The sequence below is a fragment of the Pygocentrus nattereri genome, chromosome 11 (genome assembly GCF_015220715.1).
Source record: "Pygocentrus nattereri isolate fPygNat1 chromosome 11, fPygNat1.pri, whole genome shotgun sequence".
Taxonomy (NCBI): domain Eukaryota; kingdom Metazoa; phylum Chordata; class Actinopteri; order Characiformes; family Serrasalmidae; genus Pygocentrus; species Pygocentrus nattereri.
In genome coordinates, this window is record NC_051221.1 from 20,422,272 (window position 1) to 20,447,093 (window position 24,822).

The 24,822-nt window shown below is 39.0% G+C and overlaps 1 protein-coding gene across 1 annotated transcript; it reads left to right on the forward strand.

Moving 5' to 3' along the window:
• The first annotated feature begins 722 nt into the window (after positions 1-722).
• Positions 723-23,589, forward strand: LOC108439261 (immunoglobulin superfamily member 22). The gene is made up of 23 exons (XM_017717537.2): positions 723-853; positions 1,013-1,179; positions 5,548-5,682; positions 6,368-6,504; positions 10,387-10,486; positions 10,768-10,804; positions 11,163-11,331; positions 11,479-11,592; positions 13,147-13,309; positions 13,541-13,816; positions 15,485-15,769; positions 16,281-16,405; positions 16,485-16,626; positions 16,955-17,251; positions 18,612-18,914; positions 20,221-20,394; positions 20,778-20,906; positions 21,038-21,334; positions 21,462-21,550; positions 21,969-22,161; positions 22,327-22,626; positions 22,984-23,310; positions 23,522-23,589. The coding sequence occupies exons 1-23, from the start codon at positions 723-725 to the stop codon at positions 23,587-23,589; spliced, it is 4,158 nt and encodes a 1,385-aa protein (XP_017573026.2).
• The last annotated feature ends 1,233 nt before the right edge of the window (positions 23,590-24,822 follow it).

Consider the following 24,822-nt stretch of genomic DNA (forward strand, 5'->3'; position numbering starts at 1 on the left):
CTTCAAACTCATAGAGGCACCTCCTCTGTCAGAAATGCTAAATCAAACTACTATCTTCACTTGTTTACACATCCTTCAATTCATTCTTTAAAGTTCTGGAAGGCAGTTAATAACTTTAATTTTGGTACTTTGAACACCAGGTGACCCTTAATATACTTTGAGTCTAAATAAAGGTTTATGATTAAAAGCCATAATCGCTTGTCTTCTGATGACCAGGCCTTTAGACTGTTTGGCCATAGGTACCTGTTATTTATCTCAGCACAGACAGTGCTTTCTGTCTCCGCGTGAGCACGCAGCTCTGAGTCAATTCACCTTATCTTCTTTCTTGGACACAGAAGAGTAAGCACTTTTCTGGTTCCTGAGTGGCACAGCTGTCTAACGGCCTAATCATCAGGAAATCATGAGTTTTAATTCTGGTGAAGCCTCAGTAGGCCCAGCACCCGGTGTCCGAAAACATCCAACACTACTCAAGAGAGAATCAACAGTAGAGCCATATTTATAGCAAATCAATGAACCTCTACCCACTTAGCAAATGTACTATCTTCTAACAACATACAGTGATGCTTTGAAACCCTACTGTGTTAACTGATTTTAAACCTGATGCAGCTCAAAGTTTTGCTTCAATTTGATTGTTTTTGGTGCCTGCCACTGTAGAAGTATGTACAAAAATGAGTGGGTTTAATTGGGCATGATGATTGGCCAATGAGGCATTGACCTACTACATGACCAACTGTCAACTGGCCTGTTCCTTGGCCCTCCATAATCCAAAGTCTAAGAGTAGACCTCACACTAAAGCTGGGGACCTCCCTCCAAGCTGGGGGCACGGGAGACACAGGGGAAGGCGGAGTAACCTGTGAGTGAGAATTAACTAACGCCTGACTTTTCATTTTTACAGTGAAATGAGAGATGAACAGAATAAAGTGTCAGCTCAGTTTATCTAACAGACAGTGATTTTGTGTGATTATCTTCTTTTGTTTCTTTTCTTACTTTCTCTCTTCTTTTCTTTCTTCAGTTGTTCATTCTTCATGTCGACTGAGGCGACACAGACGAGTGGAAGCAGTATGGAGCAGCGCTCTGAGCTCCACATGTCCTCCACCTCCTCCTCCTCGTTCTCCAGCTCCTCCTCCATCAGCTCCACACGGCTACGCAAGGTCTCCCACACCTCCAGGCTGCTTGAGGGTAAGGGCTAAACTACGGGCACCACCTCTGTGGAGCTTTAAACATTTAACCCATAATTTCAGTATCCATAAGACAGGAGGCAGTAAGATTCAGCATAGGAATAGGAAGTCAGAGGCAAACAGCCAGTACAATGCCAGAGTCCCTGTTTGCTACAGAGCTTTAACTGGCCATGACATTTTGAACTAACAAACTTCTGTCTGAAACCAAACCAAACCCAATGCCACCAACTAAATTAAACCTGATATTCCCATTGGTTGTGCCTGGTTAAAGGAGTAGTTCAGCTAAAAATATAACATGATTTACTTACCCCACATGCAGTTGATCAGCCAAGACACATTTGGTATGTAAAGCCTGATTCTTTCATTTACAGTGGTAGATGCTTTCTAAATACATGCCCAAACATGTTTCTCAATCTACATAAAACATATTCAGACCTTAATTTGTCTTCAAATTAATGTGGTTCTGAACATGTAATGACTTACTTTAGTCTTTAAAAACAAAAATTAATACCTCTGCATAGGTGAAGGTAGGGCAGCCATTAGTTACCAGAACCACTTACTTTGCACATGATGACCAAACAGGTGGGCTTGTAAACATATGGATGTCCCAAAAAGTAACTTGGCAGGGAGCTAAGCATTTGAACTTGGAAAATTAAACGATTTTGACAAGCACATTTTTCGCACGAGTCTCAAACGTATATTGAACCTGGTCAATAAGATTGGCGTCAGTTGGATCCTGCACCCCCTGGACATACCGGCAACTCTTTGTATGACAGGAATTGGATTTACCTGTGGAAAGTGCCAAGTGATCCCAACTGAGGTGAAGTGTCTGCTGTGAGGAGTGGGAGCTGTTGATGCAGCGCTTAAACAAATCAGCATTAAAGGTTGTACAAAAGATGCGTTTACTTCTGTAGTCAAACTATGCAAGGCAATATTTATGAGCATGTTACACTTGACATATCAGCTAAGAGAGCACAAAACAGACAGCGAGGTAGCAGAAAAAGTAAACAAAGACACTATTTGGAACAGGTGCAGATTTTAAAATATTCTTTCTTGCAGTCATCAGGTGAAAAATGATCACTGCATACATAACGACGTATCGCAAAATACTTTTACTGAATTTCACTCTTGCTAGTTTGTGGTTCATTACCAAAAGCACTTTGCGTGTTTTACCTGATTAGGGAATCAGTGGAAATATACTGGACTATACTTTGTGATTTCTGTTTTCTGTTTACTCTTAATAAAAATGACACAAATCGCCTAATTGTGTAGCTTTATTGTTATTTGAATGTGTTACAGTTTTAAGGCTTTAGCCTGCGCTACACAGCTGGATACCTGCTGCATAGTGACGTTTTCACATATAAAACAGCCCTTAGCATTCCAGCTTGAAAGTGGAGTAGCACTAAAAAGCACAATTCAATTAAATTCAATTCAACTTTGTCATTATACAATACAGGGTAGTACAGTATAACGAAACACTATCAGGCTACTTTTCCAGTGCAGTAATAAAAGATGCATAGTAAACTGTGCAAAGACAGTAAAAGACAGACAAAATGTGCAGTCAGTAGGTACAGGTGTCGAATGTAGACAAGAGTGCATAGGCAAGTGTTATAGGTGTATTGGACAGTTAGTGCATAGTCAGATATTCAAGTGTATCAGGTATGCAAATGATAACATGGTTCCAGTTTTAGTTTAAATGTAAATATAAGATCCATCTATGCTGTTTACTAAAAAAACTTGTTTACATAGCTTTTGATAGATTTTTGAAGTAAATAAAAAAGATCTTGCCATGTATTTACATAGATGAGATTGATGACAGTGTCCAGTGCGTGTTAGCAATGTTAGCCTAGCATCTCTTATTGTAAACTAAAGAAGCACATATCAACATGTCTTTGCTTATGGCTTGCATCTGAGGTAAACGATAAATCATTTTAATTTGATTTCTCACTGATGTACTGCTTTAAGAGGCCCATGTCCTGCATTTTCTTGTATTTTACTTTAAATATATGTGCTTATGTATCAAAAATAGTACTGATTATTTTTCTGCATTCATTTTCCAGCATCTCTTTATCCCTTAGAATCAAACAGTTTTGTTACTGTCTTAACAAACTGATATATGTAAATGATTTCTGTATTGTGCCTCATTCAAAAGGCAGTTCAGGCTGTAATACTCTTTATAGCTTCAGTGTGAATGGGCGGAGCTAAACTCCTGCAGGAAGTTGTAAATGTGTTGGTGTCAGCTGTCAGCATCAGATAATTTCTAAACAAATAGATCTGAATATCAACTATCCAAAAGAACTTTAAACTATTTTTAACAAAAGCAGAAATAAATGCATGCCAACAGCCTGTGGGAAATGGGCTGCGAGAAAAACAAAACTAACATTTGAACCTGGCCCAGCATGAATAGTCAGGTATTGTTGATTTTAGACACATATTTCAAGCAGCGAGCTAAACTGTATGGGTGGGATCTTAAAGCACTGTGGTTGTTGAAAGCTTCTGCTGTTTTAGAACAAAAACCAGGCCCACCAGTGGCAGTGGTTCCAATCAGGGGCTGTTATGATTCTGTGCCACTCGAGAGCAACTGACATTTTGTTGTTTTTCCAAATTGATGCTCTTTTTCACATCAAACCTGGCAGATGTTCAGCCAGCTCTGCTTTGGCTAAGCCTGCCTCTTATGCATGGTGATGGTAGATTGAATGGAATTATCTAATTACAATCAGATGGAGCTCACAGCCAGGCAGTTTTGGTTGCAATGAAATATGAAGTTTGTATTTGTATTTACCAACAATTCATGGAGTTTCACTGTTGACAAATGGAATGAAATGTATGTTGGTTTAAAACTGTGTGGGTAAGAGTTAAGACTGAGTATTGAATGAGAGGCCATTTCTGCATGTGCATATTATATAAGCTTGTGTGTCTACGTGTCTGTGTACTGTAAATGTGGCCTACAGAGTTTAGATATAAAAGAAAACATGTTAAGAATACAGAAATGTTTTGTTGATTTTCTAAGTGAAAATAAGTTACATCCTCCATAGAGAGCACACTTCTGCAAATTGCGATGTATAATTACAGTTTATTTACTAAATGTAATCAAATCATGTTTATTATATGCGCAAACAATATATAATAAAATAAACAAAATATGAATATATATATATACAACATTAGAGTCTAAATATATACACAATATACACATTAGTATACATCCGTGTTGCACCATTCTAATATACAGTTTTGCACAGTAATGTAAGTTATGAAGTAAAAGCTATGATATATATAGGGTACACAGGGGATAGAATATTGATATACAGATGTTCCAGATTATATGAGATATGGACAGAATATGTACAAGTGTCTATATGTGTAGGTGTAGAGTTGCTAGATAGACATTAGTGTAAGATCAGAGTGAGTCTGTTTGAGGTGTGGATGTGGTGCAAATTGTCTATAAGTAATGTATGAGTACTAATAGTTACATATTGGAAAGTGAAATAAAAGAAACATCATCACAGCTTATTTAGTAACGATTTTAAAATCTCAGTCAGTAGAGAGAGAACAGAATGAAAGATGAAATGGTAGAATAAAGAGATCAGATTGAGGCAGGGAGGAGGCCTCAGCTGTGGCTCCTTGCGACTTGTAGGATGCTGAAGTCCACAGTTCAAGATAACTTGTTTTTAACAATATTAAGGCAGTTCAGTTCCTTAATGCTTTTCAATCTGCTGAATGTGATTAAATGTGCTCTACTCCTGATTACTGCAATGGTGGTAGGATAATGCAAATGTGTTTCCTGTAAGCTTAAAGCACTGTGCACAAACTGTCCCACTTACTTAAACCAAAAGAATTTGGAGGCTCGTGACAATTCGCAAAAAAGCTCACAAAAATTAGATGGTACATTTACCAAAAGATGTCCCACTTTTGCTCAGTTAGCCCTTAAAACCCCAGACTTGTTGAATGCTAAGACTTATTATTCAATAACTACAGAGACTTCAGTGCAAACTGGCAGAGCTATTCTTAGGTTATAAAAGTGTGTAATAAAACACTCAGTCTGCTGTGGCCACTGGCCACTTAAAGGGATAACAAGTTAAGCAGTCTTGTGATTATTTTTTAACAAAGAAACAAAGAAAACAAAGAAACAGGCCTTCTTAACAAAGAAAAGGCCAATCAGTAACAGCAAGAAACAATGGGAGTTCAGTAAAACAGCAGTTTTTGAATGTACCCTATCAGTATATATTCTAAATGTATTCTATTACCTTTTTATGAACTGTATTTAAACGTGTTACTGAATAAATACAGGACAGTGTATCCAGTATTCTACCTTCCTTCTTTCTACCCCACTTTGGCTGCATGTCATCCTTGTGTTTTTGTCTCATAGAGCCGTCAGGAGTGCCGCGTAAGATCTCAGGTGTGATGGAGTCATTCAGTCAGGTGCAGAAGAGCTTTGAGATCCCTGCAGGAGAGTGTCTCCCTGACTTTGAGGACAAGCCTCGCCCCATTACAGCTCAAGAAGGTAAGATATTCAACCAGTTTAACATCAATATGCCTTCTTTTGACTGGAATTGCTTATATAGATACATTTTCATGCAAAGAAGTTTTAACATGTCTGGTCAAATTACATGTTTTGCTGATTTGAGTGACTAGGGCTGCCCAAACTTTTTCATCCGACTATTTACATTGTATTGTTCAGATGGTAACATGATGTAATGCTATTTTACAAGTTTACATATTACAGATGGGCACTTGCTGTAAGTAAAATGTATTATTCACTTATATTCCTCTACATTTAAAATAAGAAAACTTTGAACGTAAGATTCACTTCAGTTTCAGTGTTTAGTGTTTCAGTGTCCTTAACATTTAGATCCCAAGTCAAAGTCAAAGAACCATTAAAGCTCTCTGCTTGTAATGCAGATGGTCAAAACCTTGTGGACAGAGCTAAAGAAAGACTGCTTCTGAATTATGGATTATAAGATATTTCAGACTAAAGTGCTATATTCCCAGTATTTGCAGAAAAAAGTGTGTCTCAGTCAAGATACATTCTTCCTAGTCTTCCTAGTTATGGTCTAAAGGGAGGTCTCAGAAGTCAAACAAATGCTTGTTATATCATTTAGGTCTAAAAATGTGGTTCCATTCGTGCAAAACCAGAATCACTACTTGCCTTAAAGATTCGAAACAATAATAACTCAGTGACTCTACAGGGAATAAAGCTGCCTTCAAAGTAAAAGTGTCTGGAAACCCCACACCAGCTGTGACCTGGGCCAGAGAGAGCGACAAGCCACTGACAGAGGGCGCCATGAGCTTCTATGACGATATTAATAAGCAGTATGTGTTAAAGGTGAGGAAACAGTGCACTTTTTTTGAGGTGCTGATATTTACTTATGCATCCATTTAAAGATGAAACTGGTTTGGTTCATTCTGTGTAAAGAATCTTGCCACCTTAGCACTCATGGGCTTTCTTGGAAGAATTTTGAAAGCAGCAGTACAAGTCATAGTGATGCAGCGTTAACGTGCGTCATATCCATAACAAGGACATCAATCCCAGGAAAATTTCGCAATACACCATCGGAATAAGGTTAGCTTTGGTATCTAATATTATCCATATGATACAACTGACCGTTGAAGATGGCTTGACTCCAAGCTGTGATGAATATGATCCTCTATTTTGGTGGCTATGCAGAGTCCTGTGTGGTGAAATTATTCTTGACACTGATGAGAATTTCTTTAAAAGAACCGTGAAATGTTTCTTAGGGATGCAAAGGAGTTCTGGGCCAATGTAGATATCTGTGATAAAGGGTGAAAATGTCCATCTTAATAGCAAATGACAATTTACTGAAAAGCTATACCATGTCTGTTCATGAGTTTAGCACGTATAGGATGTAATGCCTAAGCCTACACACAGTTAAGGTAATGAAACTGGAACAGCAGTCAGTTTTGTTTCTTTACACCAAAAATCTTAAAAAGGGTACATCTTGCCCCACTATCAGGGCAAAATGCCCATCCTACGAGTACCACCCCAGTAAATTTTCCATTAGGTTGTCATTAGGAGTGCATTGATATAGCTTGGTGAGTAATACTGCTGTCCTCCGTGTGGGGTCCTTGGGTAAGACTCTTAAGGCTTTATTTGTCTACCACTGTAACATTTTAAATTAAAGTTGTCAGCCAAATGCATAAATGTTGGTTTTAACAAATATATAGTATACATGTCATATCATTTTCATTCTTTGCAATTTTCAAGACCAGTGTTAAGTTTAACACTTAAAACGTTGCAATTTAAAATGAAACAGAGGCCTGTATCAGTTTATATCTTAATCATACCACTTCATTTAAACAAGTTATGATAAATGACAGTAAACTCAACATTGAAATGTGATCTGTTCATTACATATTACATTATATTCATTATGAATATATTAATTGTAGAAAATTACACAAACTAATTACTACTAGTACTACTACTAATAATAATTATTATTATCATTAGTTGTCATTAGTGCATATTACAAAACAAATCAGGTATGTGTGTGTATCTGCAGTGCAAACACAAACTCACACAAACACTTGTAACAAGTAAGGCTAATAACAGCTAGTCAATGAATAACATACTATTTTGTCTATCTACTAAAGTCTAGGGGACTATCAACTTTTCTTGTACAACTTAAATCACATGCTTAGATCACTTTCCTACAATGACAAAATATTTGACCAACTGTTTAATAAATTCCAAGAAAGGATCCCAGGAATGCCATCATCAAGGCACAAGAATTAATTAGAACATAGCTGTTTAGGAATGTGTCAGGATTAGATTTGGCAGCATCACTAGATCAGGAGAGAAAATAAGGTGGAGATACATCTTACCCTGGGGGCCCAGCTTTAGCAAGTGACCTTACGTTTATTCTAATGCTGGTGTAGAAACTGGGACTGATTGATGTAATGTAATTAGGATTGCAGAGAACTGTGACATTTATGTAGGAATTTTATGAATGCAGCAATATTACTGAACTGTACATATTTTAGCTCAGTAGTCCATCATCATTTAAACACTGTGAAGTACAATAACTACAATCTTAAATCCAGATTTCATCTTGTGTTCTTGATGTTTCTACCTGGAGCTTTTTCTTCTGTGTAGAATGTATTTGCCTTCAAATACATTAGCTTCACTAGCAACTGAATCATTGCCTTCAGCAGCCAGTGAATCACTGCCTTCACTAGTAACTGAATCATTGCCTTCACTAGCCAGTGAATCACTGCCTTCACTAGCAACTGAATCATTGCCTTCACTAGCCAGTGAATCACTGCCTTCACTAGCAGCTGAATCATTGCCTTCACTAGCCAGTGAATCACTGCCTTCACTAGCAGCTGAATCGATGCCTTCACTAGCCAGTGAATCACTGCCTTCACTAGCAGCTGAATCATTGCCTTCACTAGCCAGTGAATCACTGCCTTCACTAGCAGCTGAATCATTGCCTTCACTAGTAACTGAATCATTGCCTTCACTAGCCAGTGAATCACTGCCTTCACTAGCAACTGAATCATTGCCTTCACTAGCCAGTGAATCACTGCCTTCACTAGCAACTGAATCATTGCCTTCACTAGCCAGTGAATCACTGCTTTCACTAGCAGCTGAATCATTGCCTTCACTAGCCAGTGAATCACTGCCTACACTAGCAGCTGAATCATTGCCTTCACTAGCCAGTGAATCATTGCCTTCACTAGCCAGTGAATCACTGCCTTCACTAGCAGCTGAATCATTGCCTTCACTAGCCAGTGAATCACTGCCTTCACTAGTAACTGAATCATTGCCTTCACTAGCCAGTGAATCACTGCCTTCACTAGCAACTGAATCATTGCCTTCACTAGCAACTGAATCATTGCCTTCACTATCCAGTGAATCACTGCCTTCACTAGCAACTGAATCATTGCCTTCACTAGCAACTGAATCATTGCCTTCACTAGCCAGTGAATCACTGCCTTCACTAGCAACTGAATCATTGCCTTCACTAGCAACTGAATCATTGCCTTCACTAGCCAGTGAAGCATTGCCTTCACTAGTAACTGAATCATTGCCTTCACTAGCCAGTGAATCATTGCCTTCACTAGTAACTGAATCATTGCCTTCACTAGCCAGTGAATCACTGCCTTCACTAGCAACTGAATCATTGCTTTCACTAGCCAGTGAATCACTGCCTTCACTAGTAACTGAATCATTGCCTTCACTAGCCAGTGAATCACTGCCTTCACTAGCAACTGAATCATTGCCTTCACTAGCCAGTGAATCACTGCCTTCACTAGTAACTGAATCATTGCCTTCACTAGCCAGTGAATCACTGCCTTCACTAGCAACTGAATCATTGCCTTCACTAGCCAGTGAATCACTGCCTTCACTAGCAACTGAATCATTGCCTTCACTAGCAACTGAATCATTGCCTTCACTAGCCAGTGAATCATTGCCTTCACTAGTAACTGAATCATTGCCTTCACTAGCCAGTGAATCACTGCCTTCACTAGTAACTGAATCACTGCCTTCACTAGCAACTGAATCATTGCCTTCACTAGTAACTGAATCATTGCCTTCACTAGCCAATGAATCACTGCCTTCACTAGTAGCTGAATCATTGCCTTCACTAGCCAGTGAATCACTGCCTTCACTAGTAACTGAATCATTGCCTTCACTAGTAGCTGAATCATTGCCTTCACTAGCCAGTGAATCACTGCCTTCACTAGTAACTGAATCATTGCCTTCACTAGCCACCTTTTAAAACTGCATCTCCCAAAGAGTGGAAATGACATCCATTTCTGAAATGAAGTGAGTCAGTGTCACTGATGTAGCACATTCTGTCTAAATCCAACATTCATTTAGCAAGAAGAAAGCATGACAAACCAAGAGCTGGTGCAGTAAACAGGTAGATTCAGTACTGTATGTTATTTCCAGGCTGGTGCCATTAAAGAAGGTTAACTTGTCGTTAGGAAGTAATTAAGATTTAGATTCTGACATATGTATTGCCTTCTACCATCTGCTTGATGAGAACGGCGCCAGCAGGGCACAAATAATCCCTGGATGTCATGCTGCTCCCTGTTGGCCATTAGCAGTACTGCAGCTTTTAAACTGTTTATGTCCTTCTTCAGGCTCTCTTTGTCTTTTTGAAATATCATCACAGCTATCACACAATGAAATTCATTCATTGTTTTACGTCATTGTTTTTTCTCTTTCTTACCTCAGATTAAAAACCTGACCATGGAGGATGCTGATGTATACAAATGCATTGCATCTAACAACCATGGGGAAGCTATTTACTCCGTCTCACTCGTTGTTACTGAAAGTAAGTTTGTGGTTTAAATACAGCAAGTTTCAGTTTAGTGTTCCAACTCTTGTTATGAATGAACATGATGAAAAATGCTGGTTATGCTTTTTTTTAATAAGGATTGCTAAGTGGTTCTTGAATAAAAAGAATGTTCATGTGTCGTATCTTTATATTATGTGGAGGTTCTCTTGAAATGTGAACAGTGGATGTCATTATACTAGGGTAAACTTTTGCACCTGATGGTATGTATGATTTCAGACACTTACAGTACTGTTTTTTTGCTTTATTTTTTCCCCAAGATCCAGCACTGGACTTCAAGAAAAAGTTGAAGAAACGGTAACAGAAATGATACGATTTGCAGGCATAGACTAATCTGTACAGTATAAAGGATCCACCAATGGAGAATATCTAGCACTCATATAATTAATCAAAAACTAGGCTTAATCCCTGACCCTCATGCTGAATCCACCCATAAACTAATCATATTTTATATTTGTATCTGTTAACCAAGTTTCTGATTTTCATTAAAGAGTTTGATTAATAATTTGGGCAAAATCAGCACAGTTAATCAAGATAAGCACACGTTACCTTCCACCATCTGTTTCACTGCATACGCTTTTTGGCAAGTCCTTATCATGGTGGCTATGCCATATGTTGCATGAAGGGTTGAAAAAAAAGTGCTCATGTGCTGCAGGAGTGTTGAGAAGCGGCAGAGGAAGCCTCCAACTGAGGAGGAGATGTTGAAGATTCTGTCTGGAGCCGATAAGAAAGACTATGAGCGCATCTGTGCCGAATATGGCTTCACAGACTTCAGAGGAATCCTCAGAAAACTCAAAGAGATGAAGAAAAAAGAGGAGGTGGATGTGGGTATCAAACATAAGTGGCAGGACAGTTTTAGCTTACACTCATTTCAGTGCACGATCAGCCATTATGTGCAGAGATTTAGCTTTATTCTAACATTAGACTGGTTTGAGTGTGGTGATGTCTGACTGATCACTGTCTGTCACCAGATGGTTCGAGTTTTGAAACCCTTGGAGGATATAACAGCAAAGGCAGACTCCAATGTGATTTTTGACACTATTTTGGAGCTGAAAGATCCAAATATGAAGATGTTATGGTTTCAGGTAAACTATACTATATTAACATGACATCTAATGCTTTATATGATAAAGCACAATGTTAAAACACAAGAGACAGTGATATAGGAATAGCTGTGTCATGTTTCTTATATAAATTCAGTATGGAGAGTCTATAAAGGTTTTAATACAATGACCGATTTTTGCCCATTATACACTATATGGCTAAAAGAATATTGACATCCCTCCCCCTTATTGAGCTGTTTCAGCTACACAAGTGTATAACATCAAGTGCATAGCCATGCAATCTCTATAGACAAACACTGGCAGCAGAATGGGTTGCACTGAAGAGCTCAGTGATAAACTTGGCATTGTCATTCTACTTTTGCCACATTTCAGTTTGTGAAATGTTTGCGCTGCTAGAACAACTGTAAGTGCTATTATTGTGAAATCAAAGTGTCTAAGAGCAACAGCTCAGATATTAAGCAGTACACCATGTAAACTAATAGAGCAGGGCCACCAAGTGCTGAAATCACCTATCCCCTGTTGCATCACTCACTAAAAAGTTCACTGTGAAAACTGTGAGTCTGGTGCTTCATGAAATGGGTTTCCATGGCTGAGCAGCAGCACACCAGCCTATGCACTATGCACAATGCCTAACGTTGGCTGGAGTGATATAAAACACACTGCCACTGGTCTTGTAGTCTGACGGAAGAATCTGGGTTTGGCAGATGCCAGCAGACCTACTTGAATACATGGGATAATGGTCAGTGTTTGGGCTCAGCCACTTAGTTCTAATAAAATATAATGTTAATGCTACTGCATACAAGGGCATTTTAGACCAGGGGTATTTATTAAAATTCAATATAAATATAATATATTAATTTTGTTTTATAATAATACAATATATAACAAAATTCCAGTTAGAGAAAATATCCTCATGCAAAGGTCCGGAACATCACAAATAAAGTACAGCTCAGGAATATTTCAACAATATTCCTTGTCAGCCACGTTGGTGACATCCTGTATAAAAAAAAATAATGCATGGCCACGCCTTATTAACATCTGGGAACGAGATCCTAATGCATGGCCATGGCTTAGTAAAGCGTGGGAACAAGATTCTAATGTGTGCCCATGACTTAGTAAGCCGCGATCTCCTTACTAATTCGTGGCCATACATTAGGATCTCGTTCCCAACGCTTTACTAAGTCGAGGCCACGACTTAATCATCTCATGCCACGCATTATTTTTATTTATACAGGGTGTCAACAGCAGGGCTCCGTAGTTTTTAGAGTACGCCATGCGAAATAATCTGGATAATTAAGCTAACTGGACTAATTTTGATTGTTAATATGCATATGCTCTTAACTTTACGTGTATTAATGTAAAGAGATTTTATTCATTGGTCTGTTTGTCATGAAATATTCATTCCATGGGCAGTTGGCATTTTCAAAAGAGTGTAAAAAATCTGTAAAAACAAAAAAAAATTGATATGACAAGAATGATCTTCTCAGTAAAACTTTAAAGCAAAACATCAGTAACAATGATTAAGATTGCACTAATGTTAGTCTGTATGTGGGCATGCACCCATTTGTTATTCAGGGTGATGAGCTGCTGCGGATCCACTACTCTCTCGGGAAGTACGAAGTTAAACAGCTGGGTACTAAGCACATGTTGTGCATCACCAACGTGTGTCTGGCTGACTCTGGCACATACACTCTGAAGGTTGGAGACAAGATTCTGTCTGCCATGCTGACTGTCATAGGTCTGTATCACCCTCCACATTTCACTCCCTTCAAGATACAAGAGCCCTACTTTATATTCAAAACCAAAATGTTTCTTCATGTTTACTCTCCCAGACAAATACAGAAAGTGCAAAAAGACAGTGCACTGCACAACATGATATAAAACAATGTCAATGTCTCATCAACCTTTCCTTACGCTCTCTTCCTCTTTTATCTCTCCATCCCTTCACCTCCTTTTTCTCCAATGCTAGATGAGCCTTTGAAGTTCCTGACAGATCTAAAGCCCCTGCGAGTGACGGAGAGACAGACCGCTGCGTTTGAGGTACGTCTCTCGAAGAAGGCTGGCATCCCTCTTGTGTGGAAGTTTAAAGGGAAACAGCTAAAGCGAGATGAGAAGTTCGATGTGCACGTGTCTGAGGACGGCCTAACTTACACTTTAAAGATCAAGGACGTACGTCCGGGTGACACTGGTGACTATACCATCAGCATTGGGGATTTGACAACTACCGTCCCTCTCCTTATTGAAAGTAAGAAGCTTTGATTGCACTTTGCTAATCACGAATAACCCTTATAAAAATATGAATGTTTACATACAATCCCAATTCCAATGAAGTTGAGATGTTGTGTAAAACAAATAAAAACAGAATACGATGATTTACAAATCCTTTTCAACCTGTATTCAATTGAATACACTACAAAGACAAGATATTTAATGTTCAAACAAATAAACTTTATTGCTTTTTGCAAATATTCACTCATTTTGAATTTGATGCCTGCAACACGTTCCAAAGAAGTTGGGACAGGGGGAACAAAAGACTGGGAAAGTTGAGGAATGCTCAAAAAATACCTGTTTGGAACATTCCACAGGTGAACAGGTTAATTGGAAACAGGTGAGTGTCATGATTGGGTATAAAGGGAGCATCCCTGAAAGGCTCAGCCATTCACAAGCAAGGATGGGACGAGGTTCACCACTTTGTGAAAAACTGCGTGAGCAAATAGTCCAACAGCTTAAGAACAACATTTCTCAATGTGCAATAGCAAGGAATTTAGGGATTTCATCATCTACAGTCCATAAAATCAAAAGATTCAGAGAATCTGGAGAAATCTCTGCAAGTAAGCGGCAAGGCAGAAAAGCAACATTGAATGCCCGTGACCTTCGATCCCTCAGGCAGCACTGCATTAAAAACCGACATCACTCTGTAACAGAGTACATGGGCTCAGGAACACTTCAGAAAACCACTGTCAGTGAACACAGTTTGTTGCTCCATCTACAAGTGCAAGTTAAAACTCTATAAGTTAAAACAATAAAGTTTATCCATTTAAATATCTTGTCTTTGTGGTGTATTCAATTGAATATAGGTTGAAAAGGATTTGCAAATAATCATATTCTGTTTTTATTTATGTTTTACACAATGTCCCAACTTCATTGGAATTGGGGTTGTAATTTGTTTGAGCCTCTATGGCGGGAAATACTGCTAACAATGATTAAATGATTTTTAATTGAAAGCCATGCATCTTCATGAACATTAAACCAATATACTTTAAGCCTAAAATTTGTATTTAATGTTATTTGTGATGTTATACCACATTCACAGCATTATATCCCTCAGCCTCATCAGTTTGGCAGAAATAACGGATAATTTCATATCATTTCCAAATTTTTGTTTAGCAATGTTCTCTTACAACACCCTACAACACCCAGAATGCATTATGTAAAGATGCATTATGCAAATACATTATACAACTTAAGAGGAATCCCTGTAGTATTAACCAATCCTGAAAGCTAGCCCAGCCACTGATCTATAGGATAATAAATAAGGTTTTATCCATCCAGACAGAAAAAAATGAGCCAAACGGAGGTATCTATTGGTAAGTAATCCATTGTCACCAAAGCGGTTGTAGGTTTTCCAAAGTTCCTCCTACCTTCAAGATACATCATCAGAATGGGATTTTCCTGGTCTTCATACCATAAAATATGTCTTTGGCACTTTAGTAGGATACAAATAAGCATGTTTATAACATATAGGGCTGGTTCATTTTTTTTATATATATATATATATATATATATATATATATATATATATTTATTTTTGGTCCCTTTAACAGTTTGTTGAAGTATCAAAGACAAAAAAAATAACACAACACAAATCAAATATAGGTTTTGAAGCATCTTACAAGCTTGTGCTTTTTATTAGGAATCCCCGTAAAGTTTATGAGCCATCTGAAGAATGTACGTGTGAAGGAGAAAGGCAAAGCCAGGCTGGAGGCTGAGATGAGCTCCAAAGATGTTCATATCAGGTGGCTGAAGGATGGAAGAGACATCACTAACAACTCGCGCTACATCTTCATGAGGGAGGGCAAGAGAGCTGAGCTTATCTTGGAAGACTGTGAACTGGCAGACAGCGGGGAATATTCCCTCATCTGCTTACAGGATGACGACAGCCATGAATATGTCAGCTCCTCCTACCTCACTGTGGAAGGTAAAGAGCTACAACTGACTAGAGAAGGTTTTACAGCAATTGAATTGAATAAAACACATTAATCCAATAGATGGATGGATGGGTGATGGAGGAATGGATTCATGAATGGATGAATCGATCACTTAAAGAATAGAAGGGTGGGTGGATGGAAGGATGGATGGATGGACAGATAGATGGATGTGTCACTTAAAGAATGGATGCATGGATTGATGAATGGATGGATGGATGGGTCACTTAAAGAATGGATAGATGGGTCACTTCAATAACGGATGGATGGATAAATGGATGGATGGATGGAGGAATGGATAACTATGTGGATGGATAGATGATGGATAGATAGATTAATGAATAAATAGATTAATGGTTCATTTAATGAATGACTGGATGTACTGATGAATAGACATACTGATAGACTAAATATTCTGTGCCACAGTGGTAGTATAGAAGATTCACAGTGGAAAGACACACAGCTCTCTTTTCTTGTTTCCACTCTATGTGAAAATGTGTGTAGAGCGCTTTGCCACAGTGAAGAGCGAGATGTCAGATGTTCAGTGTCCCACAGGCTCAGCCACAGAACTCTGCCTGGTTCTGAATGATGAGAAAGTAGATGGTGTCTGGCTGAAGGATGGAAAAGAGGTACATCTTTATCAGTACAGTTGTACAGCACTCAGTTTAAAAGAAGCTCCTGAATAAGCAAGCGTGTCTGTCCTTGCAGGTGATGGATCTGAGAGGGGTGCAGGTGATGAAGCAGGGTGCTGTTCATAAGCTGCTCTTCAGTAGTGTGGGAGATGAACACGAGGGCAAATACACCTTCAGGGCCAAAGGAGTCAAGAATGAGGCAGTGCTTAGTATAGCCGGTAAGACAGATTGTAAATATGTTTTAGAACACAAACAATATGCGTGTATGACCATTTATTATGTAAATTATGTCTGTCTATATGATTGCTTGTCCATTATTGTCATATCTATATGATGGCATACCAAAGCCTACATCATCTTACAGTTAGGCTCCTGATTATTTCTCATCAAAAAAATAGCTCTATTAAAAGAGTGGATACATAATACTTATAAGAATATTGTTAAGTCCTTACAGAGTATAATATATAGAATGTAGTATAAAGTTTACCTGATGTAAAATCAGTCTATATAGTCAGACATTCTGACCTGAAAAGCATTTCTCTGCAGATCCTCCTGTTATTGATCCCACTGTACTGGAGATGCTTTCCAGCCAGCCAGTGACACTGAAAGCTGGGGAGACGGCCACTATTAAGATCCCTTTCAAGGGCAAACCTGTTCCCAAGGTGACATGGTACAGAGATGGGATGGAACTGGTGGAGGACAGCCGGACGAGGGTTGAGCAGAATGGAGACTCCAGTACTCTGGTGCTTCATAAGTGTGTGAGAGAGGACAGTGGGACTTTCATGCTCAAACTGAAGAGTGACTGCGAATCAACCAGTGCCACTGTACAGCTGAATGTGATTGGTCAGCCCCTATGAAAACTAATACAGTCTTCTCTGAATCTATTGTAATAAGAAAGTCAACTCTTATGTTTTTGCTAAATACTGAATATGTTTGGGTTTGAGAAGATCATGAGACAATAGATCATAGATCAGAACACCTGATGTTTAGGTGAGCAACAGCATAGGAACAGAAAGTGAATTAAAGTAAATAACAAAATATTTGGTGACCCACTGACATCACCAAACCATTGCACTCTTTTTTTGTGGTGTTTTCCCAGGCTTTTACCACAGCCTCTTTCAGTTATTGTTTGCTTTGGGCAGTCACTCTTTTCAGTCTCCTCTCCTTTTTGTTGGGTTGGCAGGGTTTTTGATCATTGTCTTGCTGCATTATGAAGATCCTCCTTATTAAATTGAATGCTTTGCTCTGTAAATTGCCAATTTTGTGGTCAATATAGATTAGTGGTCCATTCCAGAAGCAGCCATGCAAGCCCAAGCCTAACACAACCTCCACCATGTTTGACCGATGAGCTCTTGCGTCTTGTATCGTGAGTTGATCCATACTTTTTCCACATTTTGTTCTTTCCATCACTTGATAGAGGTTAGTCTTGGTTTCATCAGTCCACAAATATTTGTTCTAGAACTTGGCTCTTCTCTATATTTCTTTGTGAATTCCAATTTGGCCTTTCACTTCTTACTGCTCATGAGTGGTATGTATGTTGTGGTATGGCCTCTATATTTCTGTTCTCAAAGTTTCTGTCATGCTGTTGTTTTCCTTGGCCGAACTGTTCAGCATCTGGATGCTAGTACAACAGTTTTTTTTTTTAACCACATTCCAGATTGTTAAATTGTAAAAGCTTAAAATCATCCCAAATGTCTTCAGTGTATAGCAAAGACAAAAGAACAGTTGCAAAACTTTCTTTAGTATAATATATCATTGTTTCAGGAGTTTTTGTGTGGGAACTCCCACATTTACATACATTCCTATACAAAAAGTCTATATATATATATTTATCTATATATTTAGATTATCATGCATTATGGTCAAGTTTGCATTATTACAGCATGTCACAGGAGAAACATATGGTCTTATGCCAAAATTTGGGCACTTCTGGTCAGATTACATGTTTTCTTGATTTTCTAAGTGAAAAAAGTTAATTTATATTTTATTTTTTTCAGAAAAAAAATTAATCAGCAAAAAGCAAAATCAACAAATGATGGTGTTCAAACTTTTTCATATGACTATGAACTCACATAATGAGAAACCCCTGTGTTTCAGGTCACTGAATTCAGTTATACAAACCTAGAGATGTCCTTCTCTCTCTCTCTCTCTCTCTCTCTCTCTCTCTCTCTCTCCCTCTCGCGCTCTCTTTCTCTCTCTCTAGACCGTCCTAAACCCCCACAGGGCAAAGTGGAGTTCCTGGAATGTAATGGAAAATGCATTACAATGAAGTGGAAAGCACCACGAGACAACGGGGGCCAAAAGGTGACTAGCTTTGTTATTGAGAGGCGCATGACTGGAAAGAAGTCATGGATCAAGGTCGGAGAAGTGGATGGAGACACCTCCACCTTCTGTAATGACACAGTGGAGGAGGGGAAGCCATACCAGTATCGCATCAGGGCTATCAATTCTCTGGGTATGAGCGACCCTCTGGAGACAGAGCAGGTCTATGCTGGAGAACCTATTGGTAAGTGGCAGTAGCCTATGACAAGAAAACTTACCAAAAAGCAGTGATAATAGCTGGACATCTATCTTTTAATTGAAACCGAGTGAGGCAGGACATTTTATTTGTTGGTTTGCAATAACATATGAAAGAATAACCAGGTTTATTTTGAGGAAAACAGTATCAGATTTAAATATGCTATTGTGAGAATAATGTCAATACCAGCACATTTGATCCCCTTCTTGTAATGTCAGCACTCATCTGCATTCAAACTATTCAGCTGTTTCAACCACCTTTAGGCCAACATATTCTCAGTATGTGCTTTAGATAATAGTCTGGGAAATAGGGGTGGGAATCTTTAGGCACCTCACGATTCGATTTGATTACGATCCAGAGGGCTGTGATGCGATTATTAAATCTTTTCTTCTATACAGGATCTCTTTTTTTTCTCTCACTGTGTGATGACTTGGTACTTTTAAAGCAAAGCATTTGTAAGGATCCATAATGAATTTACTACCAATATCTTTTATTAATAAATCAAATGGAAGTGATGTGGTAAGTAAACTGGAAGACTCTCATTCACTGCCATTGTTTGGAGCACATTAAACGCTGCTGCCACTCATCTACGATAAAATGCGCAGTTACAGTGAAATAAGATCCAGTGGTAATAGATGTCCACACAGCACGGTACAGCCGTCCTGCCCGTTTTCTTTAGTGATGTTATAACTTCGGGTGTGGTCATATTGTAGAGAGTCGGGTCACTGTGTCAGTAAAATGTCTGCGAGACAGGACGTGAGCGACACAGTGCGAAAGCCCTGTTTCTCGAAGAGACGGCAGGTCACTAAGCAACACAGTCTCTCCTGGCTAGTAGCTACAAAACGGCAGAGAGAGATTTAGCTAAGACGAACATTTAGAGACTTATTCGCATTTATAAGCAGTGCAGTTTGTTTCCTGGAATGTTAAATCTGCAACGAGAGACTGTCAAACATTAAAAGTTGTGAAGCTGAAGTGGCTTCTCTTACGAATTTTCCTGTTCCACCTTAAATAGTGCCACATTTACATTCAGTTGGAATGTAAGGTGGAACGGAAAAATTCGAACAAGAAGCTGGAGAATAAGTAGCGACTTCAGCCTCGTAAAACATCCGAACGACGAGAGACATTTTACAGTAAGCTGCTCTACTTCTGAGGAAAAGTTTTCTGGCAGAGACAGGAGGAAAGCTGCTATAACGTTAGCTGAGCTATATATTTATATTACAGTTTCAGTAGTTAATGGCAGTGCGGTCTACAATAATAATACTGTTTTCATGGAATAACTCTTCTTCTTGGCCAGAGCCTCCAGGTCTGGTCCCCCAGCCCCAGATCAGTGATGTGACTAAAGACTCGGTCACAGTGATGTGGGCTGCTCCGGCCCAGGATGGTGGTGCTTCTGTTCTGGGTTACTTAGTGGAACGGAGAAAAAAGGGAAGCAGCATGTGGGTGTCTGTCAGTAAGGAACTAATCCAAGGTAAAAGACCCTGCTCTCATTCACGCTACCTAACTGGCCAACTTTCAGTTCAGCATGAAAAAAAGACCAGTAACAGCTGAAGAGAGATGTTAAGCAGGGTTTGAACTGTGCTATTGGCTTCAGAGGGTTAGACTATAAAGTCAGATTGTGTTCAGTTATTCTGCTTTAAATGCCATAGTCATTGTAAATTTATACTGTGTTCAAATTTTCTTGTAATAAATCTAAAGATTTTTGTACATTAACATTGTGATGTTGCTGCTCTTCGCTCTAATGTTGTTTATGATTAACCCACCCTCCCGATTCAAATCCAAATCTTAAAAGAAATGTACACTTCTCAGAGAAAGTCAAGATCACAACTTACAACCCTTTTTGTCTCTTACCAGACACAAAGTTTGCAGTAGATGGTCTAGTAGAGGATATGGAATATGAGTTCAGAGTTACTGCAGTTAACAGAGCTGGAGAGGGGACTCCCAGTGTAGCCTCCAACTCTGTACTGGCCAAGGATCCAACACGTGAGCCTTATTTACACTGCTATGAGTGCCACACCATATTCTTTGGAATTGTGTTCAAGCTAAACATGAAGAATACAAATGAATACAAAGTTGTCCAAGTAACAATCTCTCCTGTTCTCCCTTCCTCTAAGGAGCTCCGGGTCTGGTTAGAAACCTGCACGTTACAGACTCTCACAACACTTCCATCTCACTGGCATGGTGTTCTCCTGAGCTGGGAGATAATCCCACTGGTTACATCCTAGAGGTGCGCCCTGATGATGGGAAAGAATGGACCAAGTGCACCAAGATTCCCATCACTGGCACTTCCTACAATCTTGGTGGCCTGCAAGAGCGGAGGAAGTATTTCTTCCGCATCAGAGCAGTTAATGAGGGGGGCATTGGAGAACCAATAGAGCTGGAACAAGGAGTTCTGGCTATGCCACCACCAGGTGATTTAGTTAGTTAACTATCTCACAACTTAATTTGTTGTGAAAAAAGTGTTTTTTCAGATGCTTTACAGCTACTGAGCTGTTATTATTCTTGTGTAATTCTCTGGTTTTACATATTCCTCTACAGAGGCCCCAAAGTTTGATATCCAGGGCAAAGTGAAGAATCAGATGATGGTGCGTGCTGGGTGTACACTCTCTATTCCTGTCTCGTTCACTGTAAGTCTTTCTCTAAAGCTCTGTGTTAAGCAACACTGATTGCTTAAAGCTACAGGTATATTAAATTACCTATGTCAATATATATATATATATATATATATATATATATATATATATATATATATATATATATCTGTAGAAATTAGCAAAAATACATGTCACAGCTACAAACAGTAGATGTGATCTTGAAGCAAATCTACTTGAGATTATTTACCATGTGAATGGAGTTTAAATGAAGTGTTTGATGGTTCAGTTATGTCGTTTGCTGATGATGATTATAAGCTCCCATTACTTGTACAGTGCATCATAGCTCTAGTGTGAAACTGAAGACACACCAAACAAACTCAGTGGAACATTAAAGCTATAACTATTGATGTGAGACAACAGAATGTTCTAGAACTGTCACCTGTATTTTCAGGGTTCTCCTTCCCCGGTGGTCACCTGGCTAAAAGACGGTGTTCCTACCAGAGGTCGAGAGGTCATCACTAAGGGGAAGAACGATTCTCAGTTCTTGATCAGCTCTTGTCAGCGCTTTGATTCAGGGGTCTATCGCATTAACCTCAGCAACAACAGCGGGGGGGTCTACTTTGACATCAATGTCTGTGTCACTGGTATGCACACCTTTATTTTCTCCAGCTGTCACTAAATGCACCCATATTACACTTACTATGCTTTAAATTGCTATTTTTTTCACAGTTTACTAGGATACACCTCGCTGTGTCGACATACATTATAATTTTGGCATTTGGTTTTCTTTTTTTTCTGTTGTTTTCTAGATGTTCCTCGTCCTCCAAAGAACTTGCGTCTAGTCGAGGAGGTCCAGGGCACAGTGACCCTGCAGTGGGATCACACTCCTGACCTGGCTGACGATGAGCACACCCACTACATCATTCTTAAGAGAGATACCAGCACGCCCACCTGGTTCACAGCTGCAGAGCACATCTTCAGCAGCAAGTACACCGTCACCGGCCTGTTTCCGGGCCGCAAATATTACTTTCGGGTCATCGCCCGTAATCTGATTGGGGACAGTGATCCTTTGGACTCAAAGGAGCCTTTCACCATAGAGAAGGAGCATGGTAATCCTAAGAAAAGTTCAATAATTAACATTACTTGCTTTTAATGTCACAGTAGGTCTGGCAGTGCATTTTCCAAATCTGGTCCAATATTTCCACAAAAACGCATCCAATGTGTACACAAAAGGGCATCTTTATGAGTTAGTATACAGAAACAACAGAGCAAATGTCAGTATACAACATATACCTGCTTAAACACCACACTACACCACTGATCCTCAGAATCTAGCTAATGTTTTTTTGCTCTGATGAGGGGAGCATTTACTATTTCAGTTAACAGTTGCTATTATACTGTAATGACAGTGGCATTGACTGTTTACTGATATTTCCTTTTACACATGACCTAAACTTACTTTCCAGAAAACTTTACCTTGAACTTGAAGAAATCCCCCCCTAAGCATCACGAGGTCAAGCCTGGATTCCTTTTGCCCCTAAAGGATCACGCTGTGCACTGTGGCAACGACTGCACCATGAGCTGTGCCTTCCTTGGCTCTCCCAAGCCGCAGGTGTCCTGGTTTAAAGAGGATGTGAGTATTTCAGACAGCCCTCGCTACTGGCAGAGCAGCACTGATGGAGTCTGCACCCTCACCATCCCCACCTGCACAGCCAAGGACAGCGGAGAGTACACCCTGCTGGTGGAGAATAAGCTGGGCAAGGCTGAGTGCAAGTGCAACCTGGTGGTCTTCGGTATGTGGGTCACAAAAATCTATGAGTTGGCAGTACATTGCATGAGCCATATTAGCTTGGTAATATTAGCTTAAGTGGATATTGGCTTTTAATTTTTTAAATTGAGATTTTAGGTTATGTTTGATTGATGTTTCCTTTAATTTTACATCTCTCAGATGAACACACTTCCACTTCAGATCTTTCATTTTAATTTTCCTTTTTTTCACTACAGATAAAGATGATAATAGACTGCTGGAGCGCCTGACTCAGGACTCTCAAAAAGAAAAGCTCATCATCTAAAGAATACAAAGCCAAAGCACAAATCTCAGCGGCTCTTCTCAAACAATGACAACAGATTATCAAATCTTTCTCAGCAGGTACTTTAGGAAGCATCTTAGTTGAAAATGCTTGCTCTATAACTGTGTTGGTTATGTGAAAATTGCACTTTAACAGATGTGAAAGTCTTATCTGTATTACCAAAAATCTCTTGGGCATAAGAAACTAACAGCCTAGCCACTGCAATGAGAGACTGCTGAACTGATGACTTGACGACAGTAAGAATGTAATTTAATCAGGATTCTTTAATGAACTATCAATGCTACTGTTTTCCTTTATAGATTATCACCAAACAATTGTAAACCTCAGTAAAGTCAGTAATGAAAAAGAGGCAGTAGTTTGGGTCAGTGAAGCTGATTAGCTGATTTAGTATGTGCATTAGCAGCACAGGCTGTGTGACATCACACAGGATTATCACTATACATGCCACAATCCACACAAGTAAAGACAGCCATAGTAGAGGATAGAGGTAGTTACTTCTTCAGTGGATTTAAATCATACCACCAGCTTTTGATGGAAAGCTAAACTGTAGTCTTCACTCTCTATAGGAGGTAATCCTGTAAAAACAGCCTGTAATGGTCTACGGATGGTTAGTATACAATAAAAAGAGAGAAAACTGATGAAGCAAACATAGAAGCAAACACTCAGAATGAATACTAGCAGATCACAGAGCCACCGATCACTAGCAGATTTAATTATAAATGCTTTACCTTAGTTATTCTGGCAAAATAAAACCTGCATCATGTCAGAAAATGCAGTGTGTGCTTCATGGTGTCTATTTTCACAACACAATAGAAAGTTGAGTAAGAACATTAAAGGGGAACTGCACTGATTTTTCTAAAATTCTACATAAATAAATGGTTGAGATGTAAACGATGCCATTCAAAGTAGTTTTATGTGAAATGCTCTGTTGTACAGTAACTTACAGAGTCAAAATGTTTTCACCGTGGTGGTGATAGGAAACAGATGTCTTCAGAATTTCATACCTCTGAAAGCCCTCTCACAGAAAGATATTACATGGAATGGTTAGATATATTCTGCCTGATGTCTGACAATAGGTTTTGGCTTGAACTTTATTTTAATCTATTTATTCTAATTCAGTCATGATGATGGGGCGTTGTAAGGCAAAACAGTCCCCAAAAAAAAGCTTTTTTTCAGACTGAGTACTATCTTAACATTATAAACATTACATATAAA